The following is a 13,175-nucleotide window of genomic DNA, read 5'->3' as shown; positions in this document are numbered from 1 at the left end:
AACCTGATTCTGAAAAAGACACAGAGTCAGATGTTATATCCCAAAGATATGACTGCACAAAAGTGGAGTTGGAGACTCAGCCAGGCAAATATCCTCTGTTGACGAGTTGGAGTGCGCCCTAAGACCCGCCGCATCACGACTACTACAACTATTGAGCCTGAAGTTGGATGCAAGGACGTTGGGACAACAGGTTCAGCCGTAGCTCTGTCCTCACTGATAGACCTGCAGGAGGGATGAAGAGAGAAAGCTCAGATATCCGCTGTTGTCTCAGCAGACGAAGGGCCTCAAAGGAGCATCATCTTCACATCCAGACTCGCCTCCTACTACCACGCGCTGTAAAAGTCTCAAACGTTAGCAGAGAGGGAACGAGAGGGCAAAATAACTCACTGATCCACGATGGTGAGTAGAGGATGATACCACATGGTGGGCACACCTGCACACACAGTAAACTTATGTTGGGAGAGTAGACAGGGACGGTCGTTACATACTGGCAGTCCCAAATAAGTTAAAAGAGCTGGAGTATATGACAGCTTGTAGCGCACATAACAGTTCTCCACTGAGATGACAATGTGTGCTTAACATTCTGAGAGCTGGCGGTGTGTCACATTCAATATTGAATGAGTTATGATGCTGCTGCACATATGAAGCTTAGCGTAAATTCAGGCAGGAAGACTATCTTTAACCATTCATTCATTTCCCTCTCCTCTCTCTCCTCCCCAATCCTGCCGCTTTCGCATCAGCTGTCAAACTTTAAAATCCGTTTCCCTCTCTGTCGCTGCCAGCTGTCATTCCAGAGCGATCATCGCGACCCCCCTCCGCCCCATCCACCTCCACGGCCGCACCCTGGAAGCTCTCTCCTCCTCATCCCAGATCACCATCTCACCTTCTCCACTCCGTTACTTCAGCACCAGGCCCGAGTTCACCAGAAGCCACTACCACACCTCCAAGATCTACGTCTCTTCATCACCACCACCAGTGTCTAGACTCCATCGGGGGGGGTGTTATCCTATACTACTCTCGCATTCACCTCCCCCTTTCATATCCAGTGACATCACGATGGGGTCTAATCGCCAAAGACTTTTCCACCTTCATTCTATCATGCTTGTTCAATAAATATCATTTACTTCATAAAGAAACTGAGTCTGTCCTGATTGAAATGTCTGCCACTGCCATCCCTCTGAGAAGAGCTGTGCAGGAGGACAAAACTCTCATAGAGTGGGCACGAATACCAGGCGGAGGGTTCTTTCCCCGCTACGACATACAGTACCCCTGTCTGATAGCTTCACACAGCCAGTGGGCCAAGCGTTGTTTCCCTGAGAATGTTCTCTATAATACACATCATGTGTTGTGCACTTTCACTGTAGGTTTTATAGGTTACTGCCTGAATTTACTTAAAAATACACTTAGCAGAGGACACATTTTTGATGCTCAAAATCTTTAAAAATTTAAATAATAACTTTATTTATATAGCACCTTTTAAAAACAAAGTTTATAAAGTGCTTTGACTGACAAAGCAAATGCAGTACAATGCAAAGCAAAGACAGATCTGACCTTAAAAAGATGGTGGCCGAGGGCAAAGAAGGACAATAAAGAGATGATAAAAAGTTTAAAAGGAAGATGAAAAGTTTAAAAAAGTTTAAAAGAAAGAGGACCTAAAGACAACATTACATAAAAGCAAGTCTGTAGAAATGGGTTTTAAGAAGTGATTTAACAGTAGTCAGTGACTCTGCGAGCCTTATCTCCTCAGGCAGGTTCTTCCAAAGTCGAGTGGTCCTGATGGAAAAAGCACCGTCACCTTTAGATTTAAGCCTCGACTTTGGAACAGCCAGAAGGGCCCCAGCTGAGGATCTAAGGCTGCGGGCTGGCTCGTACTGGGTCAGCATATCTGTTATCTAGCTTGGAGCTTCAGACCGAGACGTGCTTTAAAAGTGATCAGTAAAATCTTAAAATCAATTCTAAAACAAACAGGGAGCCAACAGAGAGAAGCCAGAATCGGGGTGATGCGATGTTGTCTGTTAAAACCAGTAAGAAGCCGAGCTGCTGCGTTCTGGACTGGTTGGAGGCGGAACAGGGATTTTTGTGTTATACCGGAGAGGAGGGAGTTGCAGTAATCTAGTCTAGAGAAAATGAAAGCGTAGATGATTTTTTTAAGGTGGGAACGGTGGAGCATCGGCTTAATTCTGGAGATGGTTCTGATTTGGAGGAAGCAGGACTGGACAACTTTGTTTATGTGTGGTTTGAAACTTAGACCTGAATCAAACAGTACTCCGAGATTTTTGGCAGTGGGCTTCATGTGGGTGGATAGGGGACCAAGACTGATGGGGTTATTTAGATTAGGGGGACTGAACAGTATGACTTCTGTTTTTGAATTGTTGAGTTGAAGGAAATTTTGTCATCTTATTGATATTTCTTTTCTTGTCTTTATTTGCATATTTGCTATTGAGGAAATCCAAAAGTAATGGAAAGTAATCAGTTACTTTAATATTGTGATACTTGGATTAGGTTACGTTAGGACTACATTTTTAAACAGGTAATTATATCAGAGTACATTTTTAAAGTAACCCTCCCAACCCTGTGAATCACTCGCGGCTCCAAACCTTTAGACAGCTGACAAATGAGTTTTTATTTCCTGCCACGCTGATATCAGAGCAGAACATACTGTACATTCTTGGAAGGTTGCGAAGAAAACTGGCATTAGCCGAGGGTGCAGCTTTAAAGATATGAGCTTTAAGATAAGCTTTCTAAAGCGGGAAACACAGCACAATGAGACCAACACAAGTCAAGCACCAACAGAGTCAGCTCTGAAGTTCAGGGTCCATATTTATCAGAGATCTCAGCAGTCAGTTAAATGAGAAGCCTTTTACAGTTTCAGTTAATAAGGAGCCATAAGAACTAAAAAAAACTACATCTAAAGAACTGTGAAAACTACTCAGATAACACTTTTTTTTTAAAAAAGTCTGTTAATAAGAGTAATGTTATATGAGATAATGTTATTTAAAAGAAGTGAGAAAGTTGAGGATTATAAAAAAAAATGTGGAATAAATGAAAGGACAAAAAAATTAATTAGTGTGTTTAGTTGAGTCAGTTATGTTGAGTATAAAACATAACAGATGAACTGTAGTGCAGGTTAATCAATTGTTATCAGGTATATTATAAAATACATATATATTATTTCTAAGAGAGAACAAAAAGAAATGTTATTGCTCAACTCTCAGCAAAAAGGTCTAATTAGCTGTTTGGACACAAAAAACACAAATAAAGAGTTTCCTGTTGTCTGAGGTGTAACAGACTGAGTGAATAAACGATGAATCATGTGACTTAAACGTCACTGAAGAGCTGAAAACATCAGATCTGTGTGGAGCGATGATGATGAGGAGACTGTAACCTTCCTCACATCAATACATGAAACTAACAGAAACATATTTCCATCACGATAAATTAACCCTTTCATGCATGAATTATTAAATCACAGAGTAAAACTTTTTTTTTTATTGTTTATTTTTTACTCGTAAACAAGTGAAAAATCATGTCAGTAATTTTTTTTTTTAATATATTGAATTTTGAAATGTGTGTGGGGGGGGTGTTTTGAATACACCCCCGTTGTTTTCACAGGTAATTTGTTAGTCTGTCCCTCCCGCCGCAGGAAATAATGGATTAATCCTGGAAAGCTGTTGATGTAGCACTTTTCTCCTTATGAAAATAACACGGAGATTATTCGACCAATGAGAATTTAGTCGGACGAGAGCATATCGACCAACTAATCGACCAGCAGACCACAGCCCTACTTTTTACCTGTTTTTTTCCTCTGAGAATAAAAGTATTTAACAGATATTCCTGAGATACTTGATGCATTTCCTCCACCCGCCGCCATTTTGAATTTATGACTCAATATCACAGAATCACAGAGAGTCAAAAATTGATATTCAGATGGAATTGTAGACGAACCTTTGGGGGTTCAACACCTGGTAGTTGGGACATCGTACTCCAACTTAAATGGTTCAAGATGGCTTCCAAATATCTGTCGACTGTAGTGGACACCATGTATGCAAAACATTCAGTCATCATGTTCTTTTTATTTTCTTTTTGGTGAGACTGTTGAATTGATTAAATGAATTAATAACAAGGAGACACACAGAGGAAAAGGAGACGTCAAGCTGTTGCTTTCCATGACTTTAAATGGATGAGTTCAACCTTTATTTACTATTAATTTGGTGTTAAATATTCGTCTCTGAGCAGGACAGACAGACAGCATCACCTCACCCTCACAGATAATAACCTCAACGGCATGTTGTAATGAGTTTGACCTCAGGGGTCAACATCATTTCACATGAGTGGGTGTCACAAATCTCAAAAGGCGAGGATTCATTTTGAAGTGAAGCTCTTCAGGGTTTTTTCAGATTTCACGTTAAACCTTCAGTATTAATTTAACTCTGAGTGTGAATGAAAGTAAATTACACCTCTCACTGAGTCACTGACAGATGAGCGTGTTCAGGTGGAAGAGCTGAGTATCACTCAGCTGTAGCGAATTAAACTAAAGATGATTATTTTCTCAATCGATCGATCGATTGTTTGCTCTTTAAAATGTCAGAAAATAGTGAAAATTCCCATCACAGCTTCCAAAAGCCCAAAGAGACGTCTGCAGATGTCTGAGCAACAGTCCAAAACTATTATTACTCATTTTATTCATTTGCATCTGTATTTATTGATATTATAATTGTACATTCATTATTTAATAATTCAGGTTATGATTAGAATGTCTTATAAACTGTAGAAGTTATTGATTAGTCTAAATGTTTTAAGGAAAGTGGAAATTATGTTAATATATTTCACATCAAACATATAGTTTCTACAATGTTATATAACAGAGAAAAAAGCAGAAAATACCAGTGAATGTTTGGCATTTTTCTAGAAAATATTACTTGAATGATTAAACGATTATCAAAACAGTTGTTTTTTTTCTATCAACTAATCAATTGATTGTTAAGTGAAACTGTGCTGCTGGACTTTCAAACCCAAACCAACAACGTCACAGCAGGAATCTAACAGCTGACAGCAGAAGTGAAGCGACGTCACTGATTGAGGTGTTTACAGAGTTTCCAGAGTCGACGTTAATCAATTGTTACAAACGGAAAAACAACATAAATCAGGCGTTCTCGATCATTTTAGAATCGAGATGAGTTTCTGCCAGATCAGCTGTTGTTTAATGTGAAGTTTGAGGTCATGATGCCTAATTAATAACCTGATCAATCGATGATCTGGCTGGTCAGAAAGTTTCTTCAGCCCTGAAGATTTTGATCTTTGCCCCAAATATCTTTGGTCATGATTAGGGATGTACGATATTATCGGCACGTCATCGGTATCGGTCGATAAAAGCTCTAAAATGAAATATCGGCATTGGCAGATTCTGCAGATTATGAGAGGCCGATATGTCGCCTTCTCCTCCGCCGCCTGACTGCGCTTCCCTCCACGGACTGTTTCACCCTGACGGTCCCGGTGCTTCCTCAGTAGAGCCTGCGGAGGAAATACCGGGACCGTCGAGGTGCTGCGGTGTTCGGCTGCACAGATAGGATATCCCTTGGCTGACAGGATGTACCACTCTGTTTGAAAAATAGAAAAAACTTCTTCTTCTTCTCTTTGGTTTATGACGGCAGTTGGCAACCAGCGTATTAGGTGCATTACCGCCACCTTCTGCTCCGGAGTGTGGACCAGAGATTAAATCCTACTCAAAGAAAACTCTACTGCTCCTCCCACTCAGCAGGTTCATTAAAGTTTTAATGCTGAACTCCAGTCTTCCTAAATTCCTTCATATATTGTCTTTCTTGATCATATTTAGTACAATCTATGCTTGCATGCATAACAGTCTCCTCAGCCAGCTGGAAAAAATATGTACATATATCGGCCACAATGAGATAGAAATATCAGCAATATCGGATATCGGCAAAAAATCCAATATCGTGCATCCCTAATCATGATATATTCAGATGGATGTGGTGTAATATAACGCTGCACATGATGAGACATGTAGAAAGCAGAAAAGCCACAGTTTGTGTGGCTTTGATTATCAGAGATGCACAAAGTCAACTTGAGTTTTGCCTCTTTTATAGTTTGTCACATCTAGTCTATTAAATGTTGGTCAAAAAACAGCTATTAGTGTGACTCATAGAGGTCTGTAACATGTTAGATTAATATCCTACTAATTAATGTCCTTTGAGTTTATTAGAAACCTGCATCGTCACACAGCAGCTGAAACAATAACTGTGTCTTTAGATTAAAGAGGCTGCTGTGAACATTTACGCTGGAGGCAAAGCAACAGTAACTTCTTGATTAAATTCCCCCGACACGCCGACCGGATCAGTCAGGATCTAACAAAAATGAATGTTCTGTGTTTCCTCTACACATCTGACAGGTCAGCTGGTCAGTTTCACACACTGATTCCAGGTTTATGCAGTGAAATAGTTTGTAATAAAGCTCAAGATGAATCCTGAGCTCCAATCAGAGCTGCCTGGACAATTTATTAAGTAGCTAAAAGTCTGAACTCTGGACAGTTTCCTAACAACGCTCCTGGTCGGCTGCCTGCAGTCAGGCGGATCCATGGTACAATTTCCCAACATGACTGCTGTTAAAAGATCAGTTTTAAATTATGGCAAGTTTGTTTTAAGATTATTGGAATATATTTTATGCTGTAGTTAAACTGTAGTCTGAAGGAGACGCTGTGATATAAAACTGAACTTACAGACGGATCTGAGATTTTCTTCTATCTGTTCATAAAATTACACAAAGTAACGCTGCCTTTCTCTCTTTCTGTCAACATTGTTGAGGACGCAGGTGTCTTGTTTGAATAAACTTTATTGGGATTGTCGCTAAACATTCTGACCCGGGGCTCCGTGCTTATTATCCAGTGCCGCCGCTCCGCATACGCAGAGCACGCAGAGCACGTGGGGCCTCAAGTACCAGGCGGGGGCGGTTGATAAAATGATAATTATCACATTATTACATTTTAACACAAATTGAAAAAAATATATAAATTAGTTATGGACAGGCCCACCGTTGGTTTTTTCATTGTATGTACCTTATCACTCAATTCAGGCAAATTAGATGTTTTTACCTAATATATAAAAAATGCCCCATTAGGGCTGTACGATATGACGATATATATCGTTTGACGATAGAAAAAAGTATATCATTTCATTTTATGTTATATCGTTTATATCGTGGTGTCGCAAATCAGACTCTTTACGGCAATATCTTTTGTCATTTGACGACGTTTGCGTTCTTCCGTACAGTCGGATGTAAGGCAAAGGACGAAGGCAAGACGACATAAACAAACATGGAGGAGTCCAACGAGGAGCTCGTACCTAAGAAATGTATTTATTCATTGAATTTACAGAAAACGTGTTATATCGTGATATGTATCGTTATCTGGATATGAAATGACCTATATCGTGATATGAGATTTTGGTCATGCCCCATTAATATTAATATGAAATCACAGCTGTGTCATTTTTGTTTAATGTAGACTTTTTTTATTTGTATGTCAGCTCTTTGACCTTTGGCCAGATTGGAGCACTGGAGCCCATCTTGGGACTCGACTCAGACTCGACTCAAGGCCCCCATGACCAGTTATACTGAGGGCCTCCAAATGGTCAGCAGCGGCCCTGTTTTTATTATTATGTTCTGGTTGTGCAGAAAGGAAGATGAAAACGTGCAGTGTGAGTTTAAATCGGCTTTAAATGTTGCACTGACCGTGGAAGGTTCGATTCCACATCCTCCTGGTGACGACTTTCCCCGGAGGACGACCGTCGGACGTCGACATGGTCTCGTTCAGAGCGTGAGTGTAGAGCATCAGACCGTCGTAGAAACCTCCAGCGATAATGTTCATCTGGAAGACAAAATCAGAGGTAGTTAAAGCTATTATTGCTGAGAGGAGCAGGTCTGTCAAACAGACACTAATTACAGTTTAATTACATTTGAAACAGGGACCATTAACAGCTGGTATTAATGTCACTCAGTCGTACTGGAAGGACAAAAACAGTCCACTCAAAACAAAGTGTAATGGCCGTCTCTCCAGCGCTGACAGTAGAGTAAAATCAATGCATGATTACCCATAATGCTCTCTGATACTCGGGGTGTTTAAGCTCATCAAACTGCTGCAGAGTCAACAGCAGGAACTTAATGGATAAAATGATCCCAGCAAGTCCTGTTCAAATGAAATAAATGGCCAAAGGTATGTGGACAGACAAACACTCTAATATCTGAACATGTTGACATTATTTTTGACTGCAAAGACAGATGATTAAATGTGATTTAATTTGGATTTTAAGGAAACTGAATTGAAGGTATTCTGAGCCACAGTGGAAGATTGATGCAACTGTTCTCCTAAAGAATAATGGACATTAAATTACAATAAAATGGGGCTTAAAAATCAACATTTGCTAGCCTGAAGCTGTGAGAAAACATCATTGAGTCCTGGTTAATGGTTAAAAAAATAAAAGGCTGGAAATTACAGAACTCTCGCTGGTTATGTCATCCCTCCTGTCTGATTAGGTTTAATGAGGCTGCAGAGAGCCAGCTGAGACGAGCCGCAGGTGGAAAAACACCAAAAAAACACAGAAAAATACAAAGACGATCTGAAAAGGAAAATATTTCCAAAGGTTTTCCAAACATAAAACATAAATTATCGAGAAAAAAACTTCTCTGATTCCACCTGCTAGTCCAGTCAAAGATAATCTATAGTTTAAAGATCTTTTTCCATTGTCAACAAATCCCATGAAAAGACCAAAACCAACAATGTGTCTCAATACTTTCTGACTTCCACACTCGAGTCCCTTGTTTCCATCTGAAAAACAGCTCAACAAATACAGTATATAGTTTACTGAGTTAAAAGTCTCAGTCATTTCCAGAAACAGCTGATCACTGTAGTTTTTATCTAACAAACAGGAGGAAATAATGCATTTGTTGGGGACTATTTTCAGCGGCGGATGAATCCACATTTGGTGCTCTAGTAAGTATTTCTGGCAGCAGGATGGCGTGTGTGAGACTGAGTCAAAATAAACTACAGTCTGGCTCACAGATGTGTTTTTTAAGGCTGCAGCTAACGATTATTTACATTATCCATTAACTTGCTGATTTTTTTCTCAATTCATCGATTAAATTCTTGGTCTATAAAACATCAGAAAACTGTGAAAAAAGTCTTGTTTTGTCCAAAGAACTGTCTAAAACCCAAATATATTCAATTTACTTCACAATAATGTTGAGACAAAACCTGGAAACCAGACGAATCTGCTGAGCTCCTGTTTTATTTGCTCTGGCAGATACGTCTGGCCTGTAACGGGCCAATCACAGCCGTTTATCTACATGCGTGGGGCCACATGGGGACCATAAACTGTATAAAAATATGGACGTAGTTACCGTGACGTCCCCCGTTGGTTTCTCCAGAGCGGTTTTGAAGCTCAAAGCAAGCCGCTCCGGCCGTCGCCATCTTGGCAGTGCGTGACGCTGCCTAACTCCCAGCCAATCAAAAATGGGCAAAGAGGCGGACCAAAACCATTTTTTGTACCAGGCTGTAAACATGTTTATTTCTGCTGTAAAGTTGGGCATTTTAACATGGGCGTCTATGGGGATTGACTCACTTTTGGAGCTTCATTTTACAGCCCCAGAGGTTGCCACTTGGTAGGGACACTGTGCTGTCATTGGTCGACGTTGTAAAACTCCATCAGAGCAGCCGATTGGTTAGTGCAGGACCTGTGACTGACAGTCTGCAGAGGTCCGTCCAGCGTGACCATGGATGTATAAAGAGAACTGGATACAGCGTCGGAGGCGGGGCCACGTTTATTCTTATGACAGTTGTTCAGTGGTGCATGAAGCCATCAAAGCTACTTCCTGCTGTAAAGAGATGATCCGGATGAAAACTGCACACACTCTATGGGCCCAATGTGTCCATGGAGCATGCTCAGTAGAGACTTCCCCCCGGCTAACTTCTGGTTTAGCCAAGCGGCAACCTCTGGGGCTGTAACATGAAGCCAATGCGGAAGTGCCAAAAACTGCAGTTCCTTGAATGGCCACTTGAGGCTCCAAAAGCGAGTCAGTCCCCATAGACCCCCATGTTAAAATGGCCAACTTTACAGCAGAAATAAACATGTTTACAGCCTGGTACAAAAAACGGTTTTGGTCTCTTTAGCTAATTTCCTCTTTCATGACAACTGTACGGGGGGTGAATTTTTTTATAACTCACCCGTTTAAATTTTTTTAAGCCGTAAAGTTATGCATAATGAAGGACATGGCTGCTTTGAGTGACAGGTCCGCCAGCCGCTAGGTGGATTGTTTCAGCCATTCGGCCCGCCTCTTTGCCCATTTTTGTTTGGCTGGGAGTTAGGCAGCGTCACGCACTGCCAAGATGGCGACGGCCAGAGCGGCTCACTTTGAGCTTCAAAACCGCTCTTCAGAAACCAACGGGTGACGTCACGGTAACTAAGTCCATATTTTTATACAGTCTATGGGTTTAGCCCTCCGGCTAACTTGAATAGGGATAAAATGATTCAATCATGTGGCTCTTCTAAACTTTTGAACTGTGATCAAATTCTCATAGTGAAAAGAGTCATTTTGGGGTTGTGACGCTCAAAAAAAGTGACGTTGTAATTACACAGTTTGGCCACTGTGTCAAATTGGCTTCAAAGCTCAGCGCTGTTCATGGAGGCTTGATCGCATCTCACCAAAATAAAATGAAACTGTCAAACTAAGCAGTGCTGATCAACTATGAATCAAGATTCTGTTACTGCATTGCCTATTTCCTGCCTCAGATGTTTTCAGACAGATATTTTAATGTTCTGTTTAGCTGTAATATGAGAAAGTTTGTGACCAGGCCGCCATTTTTTCCTTCTTGAAAACAAACGAAGCACCGCCCGATTTGCATGTGTCGCTCAGCGCTACGTCACATGGTTCATTGCTCTGACAGATGAATAAGATGTATCAATAGCAATACTTGTTAGTAGATCAATCCAGTGTTGGTTTGGATCTGATTTAGTATTTCAGTAAATCACAAGACTTAAAACAAACAGATGAATTATGATGTAATTGTTGGTCCTGTCGTGTTTGCTGCCATCTGTTTGTTTCTTTTGATGTATCCTGTTTCTCCACAGGGACCACTGAAGTGTTATCTTATTATATTGCATGTGTGAGTGTGTGTGTGTGTGTGTGTGTGTGTGTGTGTGTGTGTGTGTGTGTGTGTGTGTGTAAGTGTGTGTGTGTGTGTATGTGTTCGTGTGTGTGTGTGTGTGTGTGTGTAGTGTTGTACTGTTAACCACATTAGCTTCCCTCAGCTGTCTGTCTGCTGCTGATTAACTGGCTTCACAAAACTGCCAGACAACCTGCCTGCTTAACAAACACACACACACACACACACACACACACACACACACACACACACACACACACACACACACACATACACACACAATGCCTGATAAGGGACAAACTGGAGTCCTGTAATATGTTTAGATGTATTACAGCATTAAGGAAAGTGCCTGCTAATCCATATTTAGCAGCTACTAGCAGATTGTAGTCACTCAGTCGAGTCTGGATATCAAGTTTAGCCTTTAGCTTAGCACAAAGACTGCAAGCAGGGGGAAACAGCTAGCTTAGCTCCATCAAATTTATTTATTCAAATATTCAGAAAGTCTTTAATCTCAGTTTTATAATCCTGTTTTTAACAGTGTGAGTTTGTTTCCTGTATAATCGTTTAGAAAGAGTTCATCAATAAACCCATCTGGGCTTTCTTTCTTCTCCTAGCATTTTATTTTGTATTATTTGTGTCTTTGTTTGATTTTCACATGTGGAAATAAAGATACAAGATGCAAACAAGACTTCCAGCTGCTGTAAATTTAACTCTTTAAGTTGATAAATGTGTCTTTGAATAGAGAAATAACACAATCAGTGAAGCTGATTTAACAACCTTGATAAACTGTGTTTTATTACGAGATTATCTTTCATCTCTACCTTATAACACCCTCGGATCTCTTTATAAAACCATGTGCTCGCAGCTCTGAGGCACAACAACATCCTCAACATCTGGTTTTAGAAATACAGCGGATGCTTTTTGTGCCTGTACGTCATTTCAACATCTGGCTTCTGGTTCCTGTGTTCAGCTTTAAGATTTGATGGCTAAACTGTCAGTAATGTGTTTCATTACATTACACACACACACACACACACACACACACACACACACCAACAGCACTGTGTCCCTCCAACCATGACCTCACAGACCTGATGTCCTTTAGGAAATACCAGAATTTATTTGAATTTTTAATTTCTGTCAACGTTTAGTCACCCGTGTTTTTATATCTCCTGTCCTCTCTGTTTCTGTCTGCCAGCGAGGCAGCGGAGGGACAAATCTGCTCTCTGCTCGTAATCACAGTGACGTCACAGATTATCAGAAATACTTCGCACACGTCCAAGCATCATTGAAAACATGTGTTAGTGTCTTGCAAACTGTTAAATTGGCAAATATTAGATTTTCTGCAGCTACTGTTTTGTCTTTTCTGCTCTTGTGGTCACATAAACAGAAAACTAACAAGTGTTTTTGTCGCAGGCTGATGGACGGATTTAATGAGCTTGTGTTTAAAGCTATAATATGTAATTATTCCACATTAAAATGTCTAAAAACAACTAGACCTGTGTTATATATGTTGTTGAGTTGTGTACTTACATTATCCCAAATGTTTCCAACAGTTTTCAAACTCAGAGAAATCTGTAATTTAATCAAAGTAACGGACCATTTCATTTGGTCGCCTGTCGATGGCGTCATACCTCCTCTACCAAAGAGTAAACACGCACCAGATGCATACGGCGGCGCTGTGTTTGTCCGCTACAATGGCGTCTATCAAAGAGTAACTTACACACATACAAGATAATACATCGGCGTTGTGGTTGTTCCACACAAACTGTTATAAATGGACTTTTATTCAGTTTTAAGTCACATTTTCATGATAAATTTAGGTGGTTTTTAACTATATCTTTTAGTGGGAAGAAGGATTTTAGTCATTGGACGTCTGGATCTTAAGTTATCAGAGAAATAAACCGAACAAGTGTTAGCAGCAGCTCGGCTAACAGCCCGTACCGGATGTCCGGTGGTCGCCGTACATTGTTGGAGAAACACTGATTTTTTAGGTGAAACAGCT

General features: G+C 40.5%; 1 protein-coding gene across 1 annotated transcript in view; it reads right to left on the bottom strand.

Annotated features, from left to right (window-relative positions):
- Positions 1-13,175, bottom strand: part of LOC121905116 (atrial natriuretic peptide receptor 1-like) — a 120,510-nt gene that overhangs the window by 49,049 nt on the left and 58,286 nt on the right. The window contains exon 5 of the mRNA XM_042423115.1: positions 7,744-7,879. Coding sequence (XP_042279049.1) covers positions 7,744-7,879 — 136 coding nt within the window. The remainder of the gene's footprint in view (positions 1-7,743; positions 7,880-13,175) is intronic.

This window comes from Thunnus maccoyii, chromosome 10 (assembly GCF_910596095.1).
Source record: "Thunnus maccoyii chromosome 10, fThuMac1.1, whole genome shotgun sequence".
NCBI classification, from domain to species: domain Eukaryota; kingdom Metazoa; phylum Chordata; class Actinopteri; order Scombriformes; family Scombridae; genus Thunnus; species Thunnus maccoyii.
Note: the sequence above shows the minus strand (reverse complement) of the source record. Positions and strands in the feature narration are given on the sequence as shown.